Source organism: Otolemur garnettii, unplaced genomic scaffold (assembly GCF_000181295.1).
Source record: "Otolemur garnettii isolate 467f Iridium unplaced genomic scaffold, OtoGar3 scaffold00044, whole genome shotgun sequence".
NCBI classification, from domain to species: domain Eukaryota; kingdom Metazoa; phylum Chordata; class Mammalia; order Primates; family Galagidae; genus Otolemur; species Otolemur garnettii.
The window spans coordinates 6,897,917-6,920,417 of NW_003852439.1; the positions used below are offsets into that span (position 1 = coordinate 6,897,917).

The 22,501-nt window shown below is 58.3% G+C and overlaps 5 protein-coding genes across 8 annotated transcripts in view; 3 read left to right on the plus strand and 2 right to left on the minus strand.

Moving 5' to 3' along the window:
* The first annotated feature begins 1,916 nt into the window (after positions 1-1,916).
* Positions 1,917-4,338, plus strand: METRN (meteorin, glial cell differentiation regulator). The gene is made up of 4 exons (XM_003790885.3): positions 1,917-2,163; positions 2,400-2,800; positions 3,742-3,801; positions 3,882-4,338. The coding sequence occupies exons 1-4, from the start codon at positions 2,069-2,071 to the stop codon at positions 4,196-4,198; spliced, it is 873 nt and encodes a 290-aa protein (XP_003790933.1). The 5' UTR covers positions 1,917-2,068; the 3' UTR covers positions 4,199-4,338.
* Positions 4,339-4,406: 68 nt separating this feature from the next.
* On the plus strand, positions 4,407-9,492 carry FAM173A (family with sequence similarity 173 member A). Of its 3 annotated transcripts, XM_023513760.1 has the most exons (6): positions 4,407-7,879; positions 7,981-8,144; positions 8,459-8,563; positions 8,660-8,800; positions 8,991-9,041; positions 9,211-9,492. In XM_023513760.1, exons 2-6 carry the CDS (start codon positions 7,983-7,985, stop codon positions 9,460-9,462), a joined length of 711 nt encoding a protein of 236 aa, XP_023369528.1. In that variant the 5' UTR covers positions 4,407-7,879; positions 7,981-7,982; the 3' UTR covers positions 9,463-9,492. The 3 variants fall into 3 exon arrangements, with proteins under 3 accessions (XP_023369528.1, XP_003790934.1, XP_012661234.1); XM_003790886.3 differs by having other exon boundaries at positions 4,407-8,144; XM_012805780.2 differs by lacking the exon at positions 8,991-9,041 and having other exon boundaries at positions 4,407-8,144.
* Position 9,493: 1 nt separating this feature from the next.
* CCDC78 (coiled-coil domain containing 78) lies at positions 9,494-13,383 on the minus strand. Its single transcript, XM_023513758.1, has 11 exons — positions 13,314-13,383; positions 12,994-13,113; positions 12,826-12,912; positions 12,493-12,660; positions 12,165-12,253; positions 11,961-12,039; positions 11,723-11,848; positions 11,242-11,429; positions 10,012-10,078; positions 9,827-9,927; positions 9,494-9,688 (listed from the first exon to the last, which is right to left on the minus strand). Exons 1-11 carry the CDS (start codon positions 13,371-13,373, stop codon positions 9,577-9,579), a joined length of 1,197 nt encoding a protein of 398 aa, XP_023369526.1. The 5' UTR covers positions 13,374-13,383; the 3' UTR covers positions 9,494-9,576.
* A 1,249-nt stretch (positions 13,384-14,632) lies between these two features.
* HAGHL (hydroxyacylglutathione hydrolase like) lies at positions 14,633-16,828 on the plus strand. The gene is given in 10 exon segments (XM_012805781.2): positions 14,633-14,682; positions 14,684-14,747; positions 15,103-15,171; positions 15,248-15,367; positions 15,448-15,556; positions 15,636-15,738; positions 15,899-15,985; positions 15,987-16,011; positions 16,190-16,269; positions 16,533-16,828. Coding segments are annotated over 10 exon segments (864 nt in total). The 5' UTR covers positions 14,633-14,644; the 3' UTR covers positions 16,702-16,828.
* Positions 16,829-17,076: 248 nt separating this feature from the next.
* The window catches only part of NARFL (nuclear prelamin A recognition factor like), an 11,819-nt gene continuing 6,394 nt past the window's right edge, over positions 17,077-22,501 (minus strand). For both annotated transcript variants that reach the window (XM_003790753.3, XM_023513757.1), the window contains exons 5-11: positions 21,592-21,726; positions 21,161-21,279; positions 20,269-20,398; positions 19,403-19,475; positions 18,916-19,053; positions 18,185-18,342; positions 17,077-18,013 (exon numbers count right to left, since the gene is read on the minus strand). In XM_003790753.3, coding sequence (XP_003790801.1) covers positions 17,775-18,013; positions 18,185-18,342; positions 18,916-19,053; positions 19,403-19,475; positions 20,269-20,398; positions 21,161-21,279; positions 21,592-21,726 — 992 coding nt within the window. In that variant the 3' untranslated portion in view covers positions 17,077-17,774. The remainder of the gene's footprint in view (positions 18,014-18,184; positions 18,343-18,915; positions 19,054-19,402; positions 19,476-20,268; positions 20,399-21,160; positions 21,280-21,591; positions 21,727-22,501) is intronic.

Here is a 22,501-nt window from a genome sequence, read left to right on the forward strand (position 1 = left end):
TGCTGGCCAGCTTGGAGATCTCCAGCTTGATCAGCTTTTCCCATGTTATGCCACCATCTCGTGCACACAGTCATTCATAAGCTCTGGAGCTTTCTCTGGATACTGCCTTCCAGGTTTTCTTTCCTGGGTTCAAGTGATTCTCCTGCCCCAGCCTCCCAAGTAGCTACCCACTACCACACCCAACTAATTTTTCTGTTTTTTTTTTTTTTTTTTTTTTTTTTGAGACAGAGCCTCAAGGTGTCCCCCTGGGTAGAGTGCAGTGGCATCACAACTCACAGCAACCTCCAACTCCTGGGTTCAAGCGAGTTTCCTGCCTCCACCTCCCAAGTAGCTGGGACCACAGGCACCCGCCACAACGCCTGGCTATTTTTTGGTTGCAGCCATCACTGTTGTTTGGTGGGCCTGGGCTGGATTCGAACCCGCCACCTTAGGTGTATGTGGCTGGCACCTTAGCCACTTGAGCCACAGGTGCCGAGCCAAATTTTTCTATTTTTAGTAGAGATGGAGTCTTGTTCTTCCTCAAGCTGGTCTTGAACTCCTGAGCTCATGCAATCCACTTGTCTCAGCCAGAGTGCTGGGATTACAGGCATGAGCCACCACCCCCCATAGGTGCTTGGGCTGTTTTCACTTTTGGTTATTATGATGCCTGGCTCTGAGCCCCACCTTACCCAGAGCAAAGGGCCAGCTGAGTCCTCTTAGATCTGGCAATGGAATTCAACTCTCTCCTACTACTGAGGCCTTCTGACCTCATCTGTCCACTATGAGCTTCAGGCCCAGAAGCAGCAGAAGGGCTGAAGGGGAGGGAAATGGACTGGTCACACCCACATGCTGCACAAAGCATGGAGTGGTCACACCCCAAGCTGGTTCCTACAGAGCCTAATAAAGCTAGCAGTGACCCAAAGGGCTTCAGTGTGTGGTTGGACCCTTGGTTTGTGCCTTCAGCCTTCTGTGACCTGAGCTGTTTCCCCACCAACCCCATGCCCTGGGGTTTCACCAGGTTGTCAAGAGCTCCATCCCCAGGGCCTTGGCCAAGCCTGTCTGATGCCCCCTTCCCTTCCCCATTTCCATCAGGCCACCTCTCCCCACACCCTCCTCTAGGGCCAAACTCAGCTGGCTGCAGGGAAGACCCACTCAGCTCTCAGTTTCACACTTGGGCCATCCAATCAGCGTGGCCTGTTAGGGTGCCTGGGGCTGCTCCAGAGCACCCTTCAGGGGCTCATCCACTTCAGCCTGGAGTCAGCATGGGTCTGAGAAAGGGGTGCTGCAGAAAGATCTAACCTTGGGGCGGCGCCTGTGGCTCAAAGGAGTAGGGCGCCGGCCCCATATGCCGGAGGTGGCGGGATCAGACCCAGCCCTGGCCAAAAACTGCAAAAGAAAAAGAAAAGAAAGATCTAACCTCGACCAGGCTGCTCCAGCCAAGGGAGTCCACACACAGTCCCAGGTCTGGCCCAGAGCCCAGCACTGGAGTAATGACTCCTCTCCCCTGGGGTACCAGCTGCCTTCTGGGGAGGCAGCCGCTGGGAGAGGGCTCAGTAGGACCTCATTGGTAGGGATATGAGCAAGAAGCCCAACTCCCGCTCTTATAAAAGAGCACCAGCCGCCACTGCCCAACCAGGGGACGTAGCAGTGCCACCCTAGGCAAGCCAGCCTTCTCCTCGAGATTCCAGTGGACTCCAACCCTCAACCTCATCAAGGGGTCCAAAGTTCCGGGAATACTAGCCGACCCTGCCGGCGAGTTCCGCAGCCGAGCCGCCTCCCCACCCGGCCTGGCTGCAGGACCCTCCTCCGCCGCGCGCCCGGATTCTGGCCACAGACCCGCCCCTGCTGGCGCCACTGCGATTGGCGGAAAGTTCCGGGCGGCTCCGTCATTGGCCCCAGTGCTGCCCCGCCCCGCCCCCCGCCCACTCCAGGGCTACCCGGCGCGAGGCTGTGCTGCTGGCTGAGTGGCCGTGGGCGGTGGGGGCGACGCCGGGGCCGGCGGCCGCCGCCCCCGACCCGGTCCCCGCCGGGGCATTGATTGAGACCCCAGACCCCAGACCCCAGACAGCCCGGCCAGTCCTTGTGCGCCATGCCGTCCCCGGCGCTGCTATGCGCGCTCTGCTGTGGCCTCCTGGCCGCAGCCCGCGCTGGCTACTCCGGGGACCGCTGCAGTTGGAGGGGCAGGTATGGCCCGCGAAGAGCCCCACGCCCGCTACCCCCTCCGCCTGGACTGAGCACTACTCTTATCGAGCACTAGAGACGGTGTTCTCTCGCGCTGTGGGATGGCGGGTGTACTGTCCAGAGAACGCTGGGCCTCAATTTCCTTCACAACTGGAACGCAGTTGTTAGTGGCTATGGGGAGGGGGTACGGGGGCCTGCACCGGGACGGCCTGCCTCAGAGCCGCCCGTCCTTTCCCCAGCGGCCTGACCCTGGAACCCGGCAGCGTGGGGCAGCTAGCCCTGGCCTGTGCAGAGGGAGCGATCGAGTGGCTGTACCCGGCCGGGGCACTGCGCCTGACCCTGGGCGGCCACGACCCCGGCGCGCGGCCCAGCATCGCTTGCCTGCGGCCGGCACGGCCCTTCACGGGCGTTCAGGTCTTCGCAGAGCGGGCGCGTGGCTCCCTGGAGCTGATGCTGGCGGAGGGCCCAGGCCCGGCAGGAGGCCGCTGCGTGCGCTGGGGTCCCGGCGAGCGCCGGGCCCTCTTTCTGCAGGCCACGCCACACCCGGACATCAGCCGCCGGGTGGCCGCCTTCCGCTTTGAGCTGCGCGAGGACGGGCGACCAGAGCTGCCTCCACAGGCCCATGGTCTTGGTGTGGACGGTGAGTGATGTCCGGATGGGGACTGGGTGGCAGTCATGCAGTGGGACTCAACCTGGGCTTGGCGGCGGTGGGGGGGTGGGGTTGGGGGGGTGTTGCTACCCCCACTACACAGAAGGAAAAACTGAGGCCAAGGATCAAATGAGCTTGTCAAAAGCCACATAGCTAGGACGTGGCAGTGCCAGGACAGGTCTGAAGTGGGTAGGGATGGACTGGCCCTCCACTCCTTCCCTCCTGGTGATGCATCTGAGTGAAGGAGTTGGCAGAGGCAGAATGGAGGGAAGGGGAGGCCTGGCGGGTCCACTCCTGGGCATCTGGTTCCTGAAGGGTTGGGGAGAGGGGATGCCGGGGGCAGAATCAAAGCCTCTGACCAAAGCTGGCCCAGCAGTGACCTCTCTCCCCTCCCCCAGGCCAACCAACAAAAGTCCAGTGTGCAGCTCAGTCACCATGGAGACGCTGCCCCTCCTCCCTACGGGGCACCAGGCTGGGCTCTTTGCTCTCCTGGAGCTTGGATTCTGACCCTGCAGAGGATGGGCTCTCACTGTCCTTAGGACAGGGGCCACAGAACCCCTCCCTGATCTCCTGGCACACTAGGTGGGCTGGTATTCTTAAGGCCCAGGAGACAGTGCTGAGAGACCATAGAGGCTTCCAGACGTTGGTCTGCATCCGTCAGATGGGTGTTCAAGAGTATGTACTGGGACACCTGATTGCCAGGCACGGCTCCAGGACTGTCTGTACATTTGCATGGTGTGGGCTCATGCCTGCAAGGGCACACCCCGTATGCAGGTGACCTAGGGTAGTGCCTCCTAGGTACTACCAGGCCCTGAGAGGAAGGTCTGCTTGCTGGCCAGCTCCCTTCTGCTTGCTGCTGGGAGGTCTGGAGTGGAACCTGGAGGGTGAGGGTGAGAGTAATTTCCTGTGCTCACAACTTTTCTGCATACTAGGTGGCTGCAGACCCTGCAGCAATGCTGAGCTCCTCCTGGCTGCATGCACCAGCGACTTTGGTGAGTGTCCTCACCATGGGGGGAGCCTGGAGCCTGTTCTCCCCTGCATGCCCATTAGTGGCCAATGTGTCTCCCCACAGTAATTCATGGGACCATCCATGGGGTCACCCACGACATGGAGCTGCAGGAGTCTGTCATCACTGTGGTGGCTTCCCGTGTCCTCCGCCAGACATTGCCACTGTTCCAGGCAGGGGGCTCTGGGGACAAGGGGCAGGCTTCCATTCGCACCCCCCTACGCTGTGGTGTCCACCCTGGCCCGGGCACCTTCCTCTTTATGGGCTGGAGCCACTTTGGTGAGGCCTGGCTGGGCTGTGCCCCCCGATTCCAGGAGTTTAGCCGTGCCTATGCAGCTGCCCACGAGGCCCACCTCCACCCCTGTGAGGTGGCCCTGCACTGAGGGGCCTGGGAATAGCCATCAGCTGGATCCTCCTCTGGATGGGATGCTGGGAGGGAGGGAAGGTGGGGAGGGCATCACAGTACTCACTGCTGAGGTGATGGGATAATCAATAAGAACTTTGATTACATTAGTGGCACGGATTTGGTCTCCTGTGTCCAGCCCAGCCCTGGACCTGCCTCAGTGCACTTTGTCTTCTGTCAGCTGTAAGGACTGCTCCAATTCCAGCTTCACAGGGTAGACTAAGGCTGGGGGAGGGACTGGTACAGTTTCTTGTTCCAGCTAGTGGGTGGGAAAGCAGGTTTGAGGAGGAGCTACACCCAGATACCGCTAGGGGCTCAGCTGCATTGAGGAACATGCAGAACCCCCAAGAGCTTTGGTCCTGCTGCCCTGGCCTACTCCATTCTGCCTGGATCTTACCTGCTGTCCCTGGTTTAATCACTGGCTCCCATGTGGCCCTAATGTCAAGGTGCTGGGGCCCAGCAGGGGTGGAAAGGGGGCCATAATCCCCAAAGCTGAAGTGGGTGGGGTGTGAGCAGGCAGACACCTCTGCTAGCTCTGTGCCAGGCTTGTGAGTGAAGGGGTTGCAATTTGGCAGGGTGCCAACTTCCCTCGCTGTCCCTGACAGTAGTCATCCTGAGCCCTGTCCTGCCCTGGGGAAAGAATGGGCCCCTCTGTCCACAGGCCCCTCCAACGTGCTGAGCATCCAGACATGGCGAGGAGCCCACAGGGTGTGGGGTCTCCTCTGTGGGGTCCTGCTTATTGCCCATTTCCAGTGGGCAGGGTGCACAATGGGGCCTCTAAGGACTGTTCCCGCCACTGGCCCCATTGTTGCAGTCTCCGCCTTCTGCCTCCCTCCTTGGCGGCATCTCTGCCACATAAAGGGCCAGTGAGGTTTGGTACAGATAAAACTAGAGGCCTTAGGGCTGAAAGCCTTGGGTGGGGGTGTGCTGGGGGTTGCTCCAGATGATCTGATTCCTTTCCCCCAGCCCCTCAGCTCCTGGGAAAGAGACAGCCAGAGCTCAAATGCTAGGGGCCCCCTGACGAAGTGAGTGCCAGTGCTGCTTTTTCATCCTTGCTTGTTTGTCCTCACTGGGGAAAGGGTCAGGGGTGGGTTGGAGGGCAGAGGGTGGAGGCTCTACCCAGGCCCAGACCGGATGAAGCCCTTATCTTCAGGCAAGAAGCTGAGCCTGGAAAAGGGACAGTCTGTGTAGGGCCCACAAACAAGGTCCTTCCTCCAGATTCAGCCAACATAGGCACCTAGCCCTGAGAGCACGAGTGGTGGGTCACCTCTAGCACTGTTCTGGAACTTCCATGGGAGACTTGTCTTACTGCTGCACACACGTGGGGGTATGCAGACCACTTGCCTCTTGTAGGTGATGGCAAAAGTACTCGTGGGGAGTGTAGCTTCCCTGGATAGCAGATGCTGCTAGGTTTCCTCCGCCTGCCTCTCTGCAGGGTCCCTGCTGCTTCCTCTAATTTCCCTAAACTCCCAACCATGGAGTGCTCAGAGCTCAGATGGTTGCCTTTTCCTCCTCATCATCCACACTCCTCACTGGAGAGCTGGACCAGGGAACCAGTAACACTTGGACCATTCCCTGGACTGTCTGCCCTGCCTCAACCTCCACAGACCAGAGGAAGAGGAAGCTAGTGTGTTCTCTGGCTGCTCTTTCTCTTCTTCCTTGAGAGGTTTCCCCACCAGGGCCGAGTAGCACCCTTACCTGCAGCACCAGCCAGCTGCTTACAGCCCCCACCCCCCATCCTGGTGGCTAGAGACAGTCTCCCAGTACACCTGTTCAGAAGCATGCTGGGCAGATATCCTGGGTGCATCCTGGCTTCCACTCACCTGCCCCAGGAAGCACTAGACCTCCCAGATGCAAACTCTCCCTGGCAAAGTGCTGGCTTTGCAACAAGCATTCTCACAGGACACAGAAAGACAGAAGTGGTTGTGGCAAGTAGGGCCACAGGTGCTCCAGGTCAGGTCTCAGAGGGTTGGGCTGGGGCTTCATGCCTGCCCTGGGGACCAGTGGCCAAAGTAGGAGGGGAGACAGGGAACATGTGTGGGTGAGCACATGGACTGGAGTTACAGGAGCTGACCAGAGGGGCCTTGTTAATCAGACACAGCTATAGGTGTGTGCTGACTCACACAGGTATGCACCTAGCTGCTGAGGAGCAGAGTGTGTGGTGTGAATATAAGAGAGAAGAGGGGGGGTGTGCATGCTAGCAGGTCTGTTAGGTGGATTCATTCATTAAACAAGCTTTTTTTGAGTGCCTTATAGGCGCCAGGTGTGGCTGCAGGCACTGGGAGGGAATAATGCATGGAGCCACCGAGAGGAATGGGTGCTGTGTAAGCACCCCTACCTACAGCTCAGTTCACAGCCTCCCTTTCCTGGGAGGGCCCAGTCACAGACACCCCCCCCCCACCAGAAGACAGGACATTCTGATCTGGGTGAGCCTGGCTGCCTCCTCCTCAGTGCAAAGGACTTTCTTGCCACCCAGGAACATCTGTCTTTCAGGGCTGGTTAGGTGGGTGGGGATTAATGTGCAGGTGGCACTGGCACTTGAACCACTCTGCACATAGGGGACAGTGTAGTGGTCTTGGGCATACCTACTCTATGGAAAAAGCTTCCATACCTGTTGGGGCTCCTCACCAGGGCCATGGTGACTGTGAAGGAGCCAGACCAGGACATGCGCATAGGCAAGTCCCTGGCATTCACCAGGCAGTGGCTGTGGCAGCTGAGCCCAGCTGCTTACCCAAGGCTCTGTCCCTCCACTTACCTCCCCAACCCCCAGGCTTCACAACGTCACCTCCAGGAACTCTTCAATCTTTTTTTGTTTTCTGGAGAAGAAAGGTGATTTCTCTGGTTCCTGGGGTTCTGTCTTCTGCCCCCACAACTGGGTTAGCTTCCAGTGCCCCCCCATACCTGTCACATCCGTCTCCCCTCCCACACTCGTTAGTGCCAGCATCTGTCGAGATGCTATATCTCTTTTTGCCAACTCCTCCTCCCTGGTCCTTTCCTTGGGACCCTAGAGCTTCATCCATTTCCCGCCCACTGGGCTAATCCTCTTCAGCTGTGGGAGGGAACCGGAAGGATGTCCTCCCTGGATTTGGCTGGCTTTCCTGGCGTCCGGGTCAGTGGAGCCCCCACCGGCTTCGCCGAGGCAGAGTCACGGGGGCTGGCTGTGACCTAGGGCCTGGACGCTGTTCCACTCCTAGTGAGCGCCTTTCCTTCCGAGATTGATCCCCAGCTCCCCAGGCTCTAGACACACCGCACAAGCTTCCAGCTGGTTCTAGGACCAGGACGCCCTCCAGTCTCAACAGGACTCATAATCTCTGGGCAACCTCCTTCCCACCGCCAGACCTTCAACTCGCAGCTGGGTTCCCCTCAGGCGTCTAGCCCGTGAGACTGTCAGAGGCAACGCGTCTCCCAGAACTAGGATGTGCGTTCCACGGAGGCAGGGCCCGCCTGTCCCCTCCTAGGGGTCTCTAGAGCCCAGAACAGGCACCAAATAACCGTCTGTCCACAGAGTAGGCCGACGGAGCCGACTGTCGCAGGTTTCAGGCAGGAAAAGGGGGTAGAATCTGCCAGGGTCCTCGCTCACACGGAACCCGCGGGAGGGGAGCTGAGGCGGAGTCGAACTCGCGACGCACCGGCCACTTCCGGCGTCTAGCCTCGGCCTGCGGTAGGCACCGGGCCGGTCGACTACCGCACGCCCCTAACTTCGGGCCAGGGCGTGAGGGTCTCAGACCCTAGCGCTAAGACCCTGAGCCGCGTGTCCCGCAGCCATGGAACAGGATGACCCGGCCGAGGCGCTGACGGAGCTGCGCGAGCGGCGGCTGGGAGCGCTCGAGCTGCTGCAGCTGGCAGCAGGCTCAGGCCTGGTGGCCTACGTGACCTGGGCGCTGCTGCTACAGCCAGGTTTCCGTCGCGTGCCGCTGCGGCTGCAGGTGCGGAGCGGGCGTGCAGAGGCCTCAGGTCTAGGCAGGGGTGTGCTTTTAGAGGGGGCGGAGGCGGTGAGGGCCGAGTCCGGGATGTAACTAGTCCGGGCGGGGGCGGGTCTGAGGCGTGAGGGAAGGGTGGCTGCCGCTCAAGTACTGGGCTGGGGTTGGTACCTTCCCCATCTTTGGCAGGAAAGTTGGCTAAGAAAAGAAGCCGAGGAGGTGAATCCTGCCCTTGCCTGGCTGATTCAGGACGGGCTCTGGGAGGGGCGGGAGTGGCCAATGGACTCCAGCCTTCCCTGCCCACCCACTTCCTTGCGCAGGTGCCCTACGTTGGTGCCAGCGCACGGCAGGTCGAGCATGTGTTGTCGCTGCTGCGAGGCCGCTCTGGAAAAATGGTGGATCTGGGATCCGGCGACGGCAGGGTGGTAAGGCGCCCAAGTGTGAGTGTGTCGTCCTCACAAACCCCTTCCCGTAGGTATTCTCCCCCACATTCTTGTCCTGCATGTTCTTGGTGTCCACAGGTACTGGCGGCCCACAAGTGTGGCCTCCGACCGGCTGTGGGCTATGAGCTGAACCCGTGGCTGGTGGCACTGGCAAGGCTGCACGCCTGGAAGGCCGGCTGTGTTGCCAGTCTCTGCTACCGCCGTGAGGACTTTTGGAAGGTAACCTGGGGAGTTCTGGACCCTCACAGATTCCACACCTGATTTCCACACTTCGGTTCTGGCTTGGCCATCCTGCTGACAGCCTAAGGTCCCCTTGACACCTGGGTGGGCTGGAGCTGGGACTCTGAAGCTATAGTGACTCCATACCCACCAGACCTCTCCCTACTGGGGTGACCTCCTCTCCCCACAGGTGAGCCTGAAGGACTGCCACAACGTGTCTGTGTTCCTGGCCCCCAGCGTGGTATGTCTGGGGTTTGCTAGTCCCACTGGGACTAGGCTCCATCTCAGTGTGTTTGCTTCTGAAGCCTAGGGGCCAGCCCAACATGGATGCTCGGCCTGGGAAGGCTAGGTGTGGGCAGCTGTTTTCTGCCTGTCCGTGGCCCCCTCCTCTCTACTGTTCTCTCCCACAGCTCCCACTGCTGGAGGACAAGCTGCAGGCAGAGCTGCCCCTAGGTGCTCGGGTGGTCTCTGGGCGCTTTCCCCTCCCCACCTGGAAGCCTGTGGCTGTGGTGGGCGAGGGTGTGGACAGAGTCTGGGCCTATGACATCTGTGGTAGTGGGCTGACTGGGAAAGCCATCTCCTCCCGGGGGATGCCCATCAAGGCTGGCCCAGGACCTGGTTCCATTTTGGTTCCAGGAGCCCCTATTTCTCAGGCTGGTTAATTCCAGACAATAAAGAGACTGTGGATTCTACTGACTCTTGTTTTGCAGAGGGTTGGGTAGGAGGGCTCCATGTTGGCTGCAAAGGAGTCTCCTCTGTGCTCACTGGAAGACCAGCTAGTGGCTGCATGTCCTCAGATGTTGGGGTTTGGCTGGGGGTGTGGCCCCAGCTGTCCAGGGGTCCCTTGCACCTGCCAGCTTCCTCAGCCTTAGGATTTCCTGTTTGTATCTGCTTGGAGAGACCAGGCTTAAGTCACCTTCATGGCTATGGACAGGTCTGCCTGTGGTGTCTGGGATCGCCATTGTCTTCCTTCCCAACCAGACCTGGGCTTTCAGGGCATACCCAACTCACTTCCCAAGAGCCTACCTGCCTAGATGCTGGTCCACGTACTCCTGTAGCTCAGAAAGTTGCTTCTCAGCTACTGTGGCCCGAACCAGCAGCTGTGCCCTCTCCTGCTCCAGCTCTGCCTAGCATGGGTGTGTGTATGTGTGTGTGTAAGCCACAGTCATGGCATAGTGTGGGTGGCCCTGGGTGGGCCCAGGGAGGCCTACCTGAGTGCCAAGGGAGAAGTTCTGGAGTTTCTGGTGGATCTGGGACCAGGATGCAGCATCCAGGCCCCTGTGAAGCAGGAGGAGAGATGGTTTTGAGGCCAGCATGTCAGTCAAGGAGCTGACCTTGAGTCAAGGTTCCCAGAACCTTTAGGTAGTATCTGTTGGGAGTGAGTTTGGGACATCATGGGCCCACCATGCCACTACGGGCCATGCCTAGGCCTTGAAGCCATTGGTGAATGGGGGGCAGGGCAGCTCAGGCCCAGAGGGCCCGCTGGCTGCTTGGAAAGTTAAGCCACAAAGCCATCTCAGACCCCATGGCCAAAGGGTGCTAACCATCCCCGAGGGTGTTTTCCCCAAACACAGAGGTGCTCCTTCAGGAGCCCTGCCCATTGTACAGTTGGGAACATGCAGGCCCAGGGCCAGCAGGTCACCAGGCAATCTGCTCCTACCCAGTCATCATCCTAGGTATCCCAGGTCTCAGTAGAAGTGTCCCTTGCTCAGCAGATGCTCTTGGACCCTCCCATTCAAGGGCAGTCCCACTTCTGGCAGATTCCCTTCATCTAGCAGGTACTTGGCATGGCACCCACTTCACCTTTCTGCAATTATTGGTGTCCCCCACACCAAATGAGAGAACTGAGTCCAGGAGAGGCCACTGTATTTACTGCTGTGCCCAGATTCCTGCCCCACAGCCAGGTTGGTGTAAAAAATGAAAAATGTTCAACCTCTTCTGGGGTTGGAGCCACAGTATTCTGCCCTCTGCCCACCCTCAGATCTCCCTCACACCTAGGAGAGGGCACTTGTCCTGACATCTCCAGAGGTTTATCCCCACTTCTACCCCATGTGCTATAAATAGTGGTGGAGGTTCCTCAGTGGTTTGAATAGGGCAGATACCCTCGGTTGAGGCTTTGCTGAGCCTAGGACAGGTCTGGAGTTAGTTCAGGGGCTCTGTGCCAGAGTCTAGGCCAGTGTGGGGCAATAGGGAGGGGGAACCTGTGCCTAGAGGTTCTGGAGATCCATATCCAACTTCATCAAACCCTCCCACAGGTGGCTGAGCATGGTGACCAGGGGCAGTGACAGTGACTTGGGACCTGAGGTGGCTACATCAAAGGTGCCCTAGATGCCCCGTCAAGAGTTCACAGTGTGTGGGACTGCTTCTGCTGCCCACTATGCCATACTCTGGGTCACATAGAGCCACCCTACCCCAGGTGCCCATGTCAAGGCAGGGCCCACCTGTGGGGGGTCAGCAGTTCCTCTTGCCTATGGTTCAGATCTGCTAGCTGCTTGCGGTAGGTGCGAGCAGCCCGGGCCAGCTGTTGCTCACGGCTGTGGTGTGCTGCCCTAATGTCTTCCAGAGTGGCCTCCAGGAATGTCCGAAGGGCTGTGCGTACAGGTGCCTGGCCTGCACCATTGGCATACTCCTAGAATGGGTGGTGTGGGGGCGGAGCTGGGTGGGGCCTGGTCTGAGCAGAGCAGGGCCAGGGCAGGAGAGAGGCCGGCAGGGGATTGGGCAGGGCAGTCCTTGTTTGGGCACATCCCCCATACATTCTGAACCACCCTTTGACCCCCAGCCCCACCTGAGCAGGCCAGGCAATGAGGCATCCAGGCCCATGGAGTCCCTCTAAAGCGGTCCAGCAAACAAGGTCAGGCATGGGCTTCTTAAGACTCAGAGGCCTCCTGCCCACCCACCACAGGCTACCCCACCAGTGCTCACCACCATCTTTCTAGCACAGTGCTGCAGCCGGAAGGCGTACTCCTTGTTCAGCTGTTTGAGCTGCAGCTGCAGCCGGGAGTTCTCAGCCTCAACTTGGCGAAGCTGGCCCTGGCAGGTAGACAGCACCTGGGGCAGAGGAGGCCCTCAATCTATGTTCTGAGGAGTGAACCTTTACTGAGTTTGTCGGGTCCCTGCTTGCCAGATGCCAGATCTTGAAGTGGGTAGGGTAGGGCCTCACCACAGCCTGTGCAGCTAGTCTCTGTCCAGCTGCCCTGGCCTCATCTTGGGCTTGCTGCAGCTGCCAGCTCAGGGCTGCCCTGCAAACATGGGGGTGTGGCTTAGCCAGATCCACAGGAAGGATTCCCTCTGCCTCTTGGGAACAGCTACTCCAAGCACTGCACCCTGTTGGGCCCTCCATGCTGTAAGTGAGGCCATTACTCACACATGTGACTCCAGCACCTGCTGCCGGGCCTTGTGATGCCCCAGTGCCCAATCCACTTCTCCCTGCAGCTGCTCCTTGTTTCTCTGAAACTGTAGGGAGAAGTGGATTGGACACTGCAGGGCTGACTGGATGAGACCTCAAGCTCTGGGTCCCCTCTGCTGCCCCATCCTCACCCTGGGCTCAGGGGCTACATGCTCACACTGTCCTCAGCTTCTGCTGCTCATTCTCAGGGGTAAAAAGGGAGGGCTGAGGGCTGGAGGAGTGGATCCCAGTCTCACTGTGCATCACTGGCCCCACCTAGCTATGCCTTCCATGTGCTAATGGTGACCTGGAATCTGTGGTGGTTGGCACATCTAGGGCTCTGGGCTTTGTGCTTGAGCTCTTGGGCTGGTGCTTGGTGGTGCCCTAGGTCAGCCTCTGCTGGGGGTGCATGCGCCTTGCTGGCATGATCTCCATGCAGCTCCAGCTCTAGCACCCGGTTTTCTAGCCAAAGGACCTGTGGGACAACCAGCATGAGCAGGTACATCTGTCTGCCAGCACACGTGGGGCAGGCTGAAACACACAAAAGCTAAGTGTGTGTACAGTCTCATGTACAGCACATGTCCTAATTATGCACCCCTCTGCCCTCCATGCACAGAGGTGGGCCCATGTGACTGCTCACCTCACTCTTCAGCTGGAAGATTTCAGCCTCGTGCTGTTCTTGTAGGCGATGGGTTGTGATCTGAATGTCAACCAGCTCTTTGGAGATCTGTGGGTGGCCAGGGTAACAGGTGATGTCTGTGGGTGATGTCCTAGGCGCCCCCCCCCAATACTGGGAACCCACACCCACCTGCAGCCGCTGCTCCTCACTCAGCTCAAGATCTGACATAAGCTCTGTCTCAAGGCTGGTGGCCCATGCTGGGAGGCCCCTAGGAACTCCTTGCTGCCAGTTCTCAGGTTGGAGCACAACCTGAGGATGCCCCAGGTGGGCCCCAGTTCTGGGCTGTGACCTCATACCCATGGAGTCACAAGCCCTCCACCCGCCTTTTGGGCCCCTCCCCTGGCCAGGGTCAGACATACGATGCAGGGGCCTGCACCCCTGCTGGCCTCTGGAGACAGGGAAGACCCCTGACTCCATTGGCAGGAGCATCAGCAACTTGGGAAACTCACATTCTCAATGGCCTGATGTGGAGCCCCTGGCCTGGGGGCTGTGGACGCTGCATGCTCCATAGCAAAAGGAATCCCAGACTCCCTGGTGGCTGTTGCCGTGACAGGCCCTGGTGGTTTGTGTTGTTGCCAAGGACTCTGTGGATCCCAGGAGACTCCTAGGACCTCACCCACATGGGCAGGGCAGTTCAGTGGTTGTGGAGGTGGGGGGAAGCTCATCTCTTTCCATGTATGGTGGCCCATCTTTTCTCTGCCCCTATCTCCTCGTCTGGGAAATGCACAGCGCACCCCCCTACACTCCCGCACTAATCCTGGTGCAGATGGAGCCAGGGATACTTCACAGTGCCCAGCCGGGGGTGGGATGGGACAACCCATGCGAATGGAGCTGCAGCTGCTGTCACTGTTGTCCTACACAGAATGCCCTCCCCTACCATGTGGATTTGCACACCTATTTGATGCCTTCTATGTTCCTCCTGGCGCTGGTTGAGGCCCGAGATTGGCAGGTGAGCAGAATGGACAAGTCGCCCCACCCGCATCCTGAGAAGGGTGAATGCAGAGGCCCTATGAGGGCACGTGGAATAAGGGCACGACTAGGTCAGCGGATCCTAGGAGGGCTTCCCAGAGGAGGTGCCCCAGCTCCCGGCACTGCAGGGTCGAATGTGCGCGCAGTACCCCATCAGGCACGCGCACGTCCTCGGTGCACACGGTGCACCCTCGGCTACGCGTCAGGTGCAGCTGCGCGCAGGTTCTGGACGGGCGGGGCCGTTGGTTCTAGCGCCGCGCTCAGAGTAGCCTCAATGATCTGCGGCGCGAGGCCCGCCTCCGCCCGTCCGTACTTCAGGCGGTTGGCACAGCAGTGCTGGTGAATGGACGCGGGGCAGCGCCCGTAGCCGGGCCTGGCTGGGGTGGGGCGGGGCCGGGGAAGGCGTAGCCTGCTGCGGCTTGAACGGGGGGCGGAGCTGCAGGGGCAGGCGGGTCTGGGGAGAAAGCGCAGAGTCCTGGGGGTGGGGCTTGTTGGGGCTGGGCTTCAGGGAGCCAGGCCTTGGTGCGTGGACAGCGCCGAAGCTGGGCTGCGGAAGGGGCGGGGTAGGGATGGCAGGGGCGGGGCTGTAAGAAGGGCCCGGCCAAGCACCAGCGGCAGGTTCAATCCTACAGCGTGGAATTCCACACAGTGGTCCGAGAAGTTCCTAGAGCAGGGAGCAGGGCTCTTCGGGCCCTCAGCGTATGTGGGAACTGACCCTTCCTCGCATAGTCTTTCCTACGGTGAGGAGAGCAGAGCGTTGGCCCCGAAGAAGGGGTCCAGTAGTCTAGACGGGTGGCCGAGTTATGCGACCATGAAGGTCAAAATCATCCCGGTGCTTGAGGACAACTACTGATCATCAACAACGCAGACAGGAGGCAGTGGCAGTGGATGTGGCTGTACCCAAGAGGATGAGGGCACACTGTGGGCAGCAGGAGCGCCACTGCTGGCCTAGGCAGTCTTGGGCCACAACCATACAGTCTGGCCTCGGAGAGTCTCCCCAATCACCCTGGCAGGACCAGACTTGTCCCCTATTTTCTGATCTCTGGTCATTATTGGTGTTTAGGGTTCCTCAGTTATCCTAGGTCTCCCTGAAATGAGGGCCGCCATCCTCAGGTGTCTTACTGTCCCTGCATGCGCTGGGTGCTCAGTAATTGTTGGCTGAATCCCTGCTCCCCACCACCGGCACTTTCCAGGCCTGCCTGGGGCATCCCGGTATGGGGGATGGCCACCCGGATCGTCTATGTCATCATAACTCCCTGGCCCTTTTAGCTGCTAGAGATCATGGGCTGGGAAGGGGTGTCTCTGACCACTGTGTTGACCACCCACCACCACTGGTGAGTGCATGCGTGATGCCAAGGCTCGAGGACACCATTCCCAACCCACCCAGATGTGACTCTGCTCCCGCCCATCTTAGGGACCACACATGCGGGGAAACGTGGAGCTGGCATGGCTGCAGCTGGGTCTGGCAGTGATGAGGGCCGATAAACGCATTTGTGCACTGACACGCAGGCTAGTGCATGAGCAGGAGCTGCAGGTGAGTGGACATCCCTGGAAGGGTCAGGTCAGTCGCCTGGGCCCACCCAGCCTCACAGGTCTGCCTGTCCCTCCACACAGTTTGGGGCCATCCACGTGTGCTGCCTCCTGACGCCTGGTCACACCTTCAGCCACATGAGCTACTTCCTGTGGGAGGAAGAATGCCTGGACCCACCTGCCCTTTTCTCAGGTAACCACAGTCCAGGGCTCACCCACCCTATCTCCCTCTGGCCGTGCCTCCTCTTCTCTGACCAACCTTCCTCTCCCAGGGGACACATTGTTGGTGGCTGGGTGTGGCTGGTGCCTGGAGGGCACCACTCTGCAGACGTACCAGAGCCTGGCTGAGACCCTGGGCACCCTGCCCCCAAGATGGTGAGGGTCCAGTTCCTGCTTTGTGCGCAGTGCACTCTGCACCTGTCCTGAACTGGGGGTGCAGGATGAGTGAATAGTTGAGGTGGACCGAGGCAGGGGCCAGAGCTGGTGTGGGTACCTTCCCACATCTCTGCCTGGGCTATACTGCACACACACTGAGAACTTGCCTCCTCCAGAAGGTATTCTGTGGCCATGAGCACACACTGAGCAATCTTGAGTTTGCACAGAAAGTGGAGCCCTGCAATGATGAGAGCCAAGCTGTGTTGGACCAAGGTTCACCCATGCTTCCCCTTCTTAATGGGAAGGTAGGGGACAACAGGCATCTTCCTGGGGTTTGAATGTCAAGACCCAGGAAGGGTGCTAGCCATGACTGGCCTCCACTGACCAGAGCCAAGTTGCCTGGGGCTGTCAGACAAGACCTAGTTGTGACAAAGGCCTGTGGTCATTCCAGAAAAGGGATGAAGATAATGTGCCCATAGTACCATCCATTCTGGGTGAGGAGCTGCTCTACAACCCTTTCCTCAGGGTGGCGTGAGTGTGGCTATTGTCCCTGGGCCTTCCTAGGGTGGGACCTGAGCCTTGGGAGGCCCTATGCCCTCTCGTAGTGTCTCCCTGAGGCCTCCTTGGCAGCCATTTGTATACCCAGGAAGGTGTTTGGGGATCATTTAAAATTGGGCTGAGTGTCCTGGGTACTGGGGAAAGCAACTCACTAGGTGCTTTCCATCTGAGGCTCCATCTTCCCTGGCATGGACAGTGATCAACAGTGAACCCCTACTGCACCTACTCCCCTGCAGAGAGGAGCCAGTGCAAAAGCTCACAGGCAAGGTGGCCCTGGCCGAAGTCCTGAAGGCTCTCTGCAGGGAGCGGGAGCACTATGAGTGGGCAGCTGAGCCACTGTGGCCACAGGCACAGGGTCTCCCTGCACTGCAGTGGGGACTCTTACGCACAGCCCAGCAGAAGTGAGCCACATATGGAGCCTTAGGGGGCCAATGTCCATCTATATCCCTCCTGTGACCCCTAGCTGACTGGACCTCTGAGAGGGCTGCCTCTGGAACATTAAGGCTCTGACCAGCTGGCAGCTCAGCCTTGAGGGCCAGCACGCAGGGGCTTTGCCTCTGGCACTTCTGGGAGTGGACAAGCAGGGTCTCTTTGCAGGGGACCCATGTGGGTCGTGAGGCCCGGGTGGTGTCCAGAAAGTAGTCTCAGGGTGAGCTGTGAATAAAGCTTAGAAAGCCTTTCTCCATTTAATTAAAAAAAAAAAAAAAAAAGAAAGAAAGAAAGAAAGCCTTTCTCCATGCTGGCGGGTGCTCAGAAAGAGCTGTGTTCAGAGGTGCTCAGTATGTCTGAGGAGGGGTTCCTTTATTAGAGGTGGAGCTCTGTGGAAGACAGGCCTGATGGGAACCCAGCCAGGGGAAGACTCAGTGGAAAAACCTGGCAATAGCTGACACCCCACCCCACCTCCATCCCCGCTGCCTCACACACAGTTTGCAGTGGGACCACAGCTTTATAGCAGTAAAGTTTGCTTTGGGGGAACTGAGCATCCCTTCCTGTCAGACAGTTCCTATGCAAGGTTACCTCAGCAGGTCCAGCCCCATTTCCCACCCTCTGTACTGCAGCTTTGGGGGTGACTAGAAGTCAGGCACAAGGAGCCCTCTCTGCTCTGCCTCAGATGCCCAGAGCTGGCTAGGGCTCTACACACTTGGGTCACCACAAGCCAGAAGTCAGGGGCAGTGTAGTGGGACTTGGCCCTGGGCTGCTGGAAGAGGTTCTGGAACTTCACAGAACCTTCAGCCTCCTTGGTCACCCTACTCCACACTAGCAGATCCTGCAGGGAGCCCTAGAGGAGCTTGGCTGGTGGTGGTAGCGACCACTGGGTATAGCCAGCTTCCTACCCCCATGTGGTCCAGCACATCCTGCAAATCACTCCAAATTTTGGGGAATGGCTCTGGGGCCCCCAAGCAGCAGTGACTTTGCTACTAGGCACCCCATGAGCCTTCCTAGGCTGCAGATGGAGCTCTGAGGACCCTCAAGGCCTTTTACCACCGGATGCTGAGGCCAGAGCTGGCTTTCTCCACAGCGTGGTACTGTGTGTGCAGCAGGTGGCTGGCCCGCTCTGAGGCCTCGCCCTGCAGCCATTGCTGGTATAGCTCCCAGACCCCAGGCACATCTTCAGGAGCCTCCGTCCTGACCATGCTGTACAGCCTTTCAACATGCTGGAGCAGCTCCCTGCTGGGCGTGTCCAGGGCCTTGAGTTGGCCTCCACCGTTCAGGCAGCCTGTGACAGGATGACAGGATGCATAGTCACAGTACATGCCCACCCATGCCTCTAGCTGCCTGGGTGCAGGGAGGGCAGGGCCTTCTGATGCCCACTTCTTCCCCCTCCCGCCAGGCAGAGGCTGCCTGCAGCCTGGTCCGAGGGGCCACCCAAAGCCTGTGGGGGCACTACCTGCAGGGCAGGCCATGACCTCCACGTAGTGGTAGGGGCAGCGCCCCCGCTTGAGCTTCTGCACCAGATTCTGGATGTTGCGGAAACCATACACCGCAGCAAAGCGCAGCAGCACCTGACCCCCCTGCTCAAGGGTCACCTCCTGGAAGTCTTTGTTCCTGTGAGGCACAGACTAGGCTCACTATTCAGCGCACTCATAGGTTGCTGCCCACCAGAGGGAAACCCAGATACCTGTGTCCTCTCCACCTCAGTTCTCAATCTGTGATGGGGAGAAGGGTGGGGAGAGGAGAGGAGAGCAGAAAACTCACTTCCTCCAGTCCAGCAGGGGCTCTTGCTTCCAGCCTCAGTTTCCCTATCCATAAAATGGGAATCCTTCCTTCCCAAGGGTGACTACATACCCTAGCCTTCCCTCTCGGGATGTAGCATCACAGTGTGCACCCTGTGCCAGGCACCTCACCCACCCTTGCCTGCAAAGGCCTCTTGAGCTCAGGGTCACTGTCTCTTCTTCACTAGGCAGATGCAGACTCAGGCCTGGGTGCTTTGACCATTGACACTGCCAAGCCAGTGAAGAGGGCCCTCTGTGCCCAGCCCCCAGGGTGTGCTCCCAAGCCCTGGATGCCACCCGACACAGAGCCCACCTCAGTAAGAGGGCCCAGGGCCAGGGCAGTGGCCTAAGAAAACACTGGGATCTTGTGGCTCCCCTGCCCTGACACTCTGGCCCATCCACTGACCTAAGGGGTCTATAGGTGACTTCAGCCACGTGGATTCCAAAGAGTTCTCTAGCTGCGTGCCGGAACACGTGCTCCAGGTAGCCGCCGGAGCCCCCACCCCGATGGCTGGTGGGCTCCTCTGCAGACACACTGCTGGACCTGGCCAAGAAGGGCAGGGCCTCAGCACAGCCACAGGCCTGCTGCCCAGAGGCTTCAGGGCAACAGAGCCTCTGTCTCTCACTTGTGAGTGCATTTGCTTTTCTAAGTAGAAAACAAGTCACAGACAAAAAGACCAGCTTGTCATATCCCTGGGATCCATCAGTGTGTCTGAGACACAGATGTCCTGCCATTGTATCCTGGGTGCTCAGGCCCCCATAAAGCTCAGAACTGTCCATGGGCCACTTTTGTGGACACCAAGACAGGCCATGGGAGACAGATGGAATCAACCAGAAGGTGGTTTGAAGCCAGAATGAAGGCTCTTGGGGCCCAACAGCTCCCTGCGACTTACAGGCCATCCAGAAGGGCTGGCTCCAGTTCTGACAGCAAGATGCCTTCTTCTTCCAGCAACTTGAAAACTTCTCCTGCAATGAAACCGAAACCACAGCACATTCCTTAGTGTGCTCTTCAATAAAAACAAAACACCCCAAGTTGTCTGCATCCCTAGCAGGCTGCAATTTGGCCCCAAAGACCCACTCCCTGGCATGTAGGTAGGAGGATGGACCCAGCCACAAGGGTGAAGAAAGACTCCACTTGTGAAGCCCCTTGGGAGGGCTGCCTTGGTCCCGCCCTGGGGTAACAGGTAACACGATCATACACCAAGGCTGCCATATTCCTTCAGTGCTCCATCTGTGCAGCCTCCCGGGTAGCTTACTTTTTTTTTTTTTTTTTTTTTTGAGACACAGAGTCTGTCACCTAGGCTGGAGTGCAGGAGTGCAGGAGTGCAATCACAGCTCACTGCAGTTTCCAACTCCTATTCTCAAGCTATCCTCCTGCATTGTCCTCCATGGTAGCTGTGGCTGTAGGCGTGCACCTCCATATCAGGTTAATTTCCTGTCTTATAAGTATTTGGGAGGCTATTCAACTCAGGAATGGGGTGGCCACATGAACCAAAGGGGCTGGATGGAGAACGTTCAGGCATCTCTCCTTAGACTCATTTCAAAGCAAACAAGGAAGTACAAGCTGGGCCCTATCCAGCTGTAGGTCTCAAAGACAGGTCAGCTGCCAGTGGCCTGACTTGGCTCCAAGGGAGAGACCAGAAGGTTCACCTCCCTGGGCTCCACATGGGTAGGACCCCAGGCAAACATCATTTGTGCCTGGGCCTTGGGTGGTGGATCAGGAGGTTTGCAGGCTTAGGGCAATGTGGTATAGCTACACCTGTTGTGAGGACGCAGTCCACATCACGTGTCTGGTACTCCTGGTTAAAAAAGTCGGGTCTGGATGCTTCTAGCTTCTTGTCATAGCAGGGCATCACTGTCACGTGGTAAATCTTGTCAGGGGTCAGGTGCTACATGGAGAAGCAGAGACACCATCACTCCTGGCTCTGAGCCAAAGAGGCCTGCAGCTGACAGGAGACACAGGAGGTCATGGCACAGGCATGGCCACCATCCAACAGCCAGTGCATGACTGTAATCCTCAGGGCATTCCCAGCACCTTCCCTGATGATTCTGCACACTTGTCATGGACTCCACAGGTCCCAGCTCATCCAGGAGAATGACACTGACCCATCCATAGCATGTCTGTGCTCCCTAACACAGGAGAAAGTGCTCCATGGTGAACATCACTACTGGTCAAGCAGGAAAGCACAAGGCATGTGTGTGGGAAGTTGATCACATCGAGATGGAAGGAAGCTGATGCAGACCAACATCAGTGTACCTGGCCTGCAGCCACTACCAGGGCCACCTCCTTTCCACCCCATACTGGTTGGGTGGCTGTGTCAATGACTGTGTTGGGCCTGGGGAGGGGGCTGTGTTGGGTACACATTTACCAGTGGCTCTAGGGTTGGCTCCTGTCTCCTGACCATGGCTTCCCACTTCCTGATCATCAGGCCTGGCCACCCCTAGGTGAGTGACCAGCACCTTCATATCAGAACTCAGCCCTCTAGTGACTAAACAGAAGAGAGAAAGGGGGATCTTGGTATCAGGAGGCCAGCTGTGCTGGCTCTGTAGGCAGAGGTGTGGCCGATGGCTAGGGACTGCAGCCTTGCAGTGGGGCTGTGTGCCCACCACCAGCTACTCTCTGACATACTGCCTGTGTCTGATGCTATTACCTGTTGCTGGGCGAGGAAGTCTTTGACCAGGGAGCCCATGACCTGCTGTGGGGACCGGGCCGTGCTGAGGTAGGGAATGATGAAGCTGCTGTGGGTCTTCTCAGCGTAGCAGATCCAGCCTGAGGTGATAGGGCATGTGGGACTTGGTAGGGGGCAGAGTGCCTCTCCCAGTTTAGCAATGATATGATGGTCTGGGGTTAGACCCACTTGCACAAGAGAGCAGGATGGTTCTTGAGACAGGCTCCTGTCTTGTCTGCATGCAGGTGCTTACCCTCTAGGGAGCTGGAGTGACCAGAGGTAAAGAGGCCACTTTGTGCTAACATTATAGCCCACACTGTCTGACCCATCACTCCCAGAACCCACCCTGAGCTGTCAACATCATGTGAAGTTTTCACGTGAACCTCATGCCATTTGTGAGGCCATGAGCATACCTGGGCAGGCAGAAGCCAGCACGGGCAAGGCCTGTGGTGAGCTGGCCTGTTCTCGGAATCGCTGTACAAACTCTCGCTGGCTCTCCAGGAGGCTAAAGTTTCTCGAGAAGGCTGTATCGAAGACGAAGTGTGCCCCTAGAAGGTGGGAACCCACTTAACTCATGAAGGATGCCTACCAGCATCACAATGCCCGGGTTCTCTGCTGGCGAAAGTGGGTAGCACTACCAAGTGTAGGGTTCTGCCTCCTCATGGCAGCTCAGCTGTTATCTTGGCAACTGCAGGAACCATGATCCTAAAATGCTACACCCCCAGTCGGATGTAGCACTTGTTTCCTGAGTCTGAGCAGTAGCCCCAGGAATGAGTATTTGTCCTACATGCGTTTTAGAGACCCACTGTGATACAGCTTTGCCTGCTCTACACCAGAAGCTGGGCTCTGTTACCCTTTCTGCCTCCTCCCAGTCCCTGTCAGTTCTTTAGAACTACCCTATATGCTGTTCCCTGATAACCACTCTCTAAGACACAGCCTGATGTGGGCCCCTGGGCTAGCCCCACTGATGTCCACAGCCCACACAGGCTGCACAGGTGTCCTGTGGGACCCCTGGCATTCAGACCTGTCTGCTCTAAATCCACCAACTAGAACTCTCCATGGGAAACCTGCTCGGATAATGTCCTGAGCCCCAATAGAGGTGCCTGCCCACAGTCCCTCTCTCCTGATTCTTCATTCTGGCCTCATGTGACCAGCAGAAGGGGGACTTCCCTCTTGACTCAGGACACCCACCTTGCGTAGGACCTGTAAGTTAAAATCTTTGAACACAGGCTCAGCACCTATGGCTCAAGCAGCTAAGGTGCCAGCCACATACACCTAAGGTGGCGGGTTCGAATCCCCAGCCGGGGCCCACCAAACAACAAT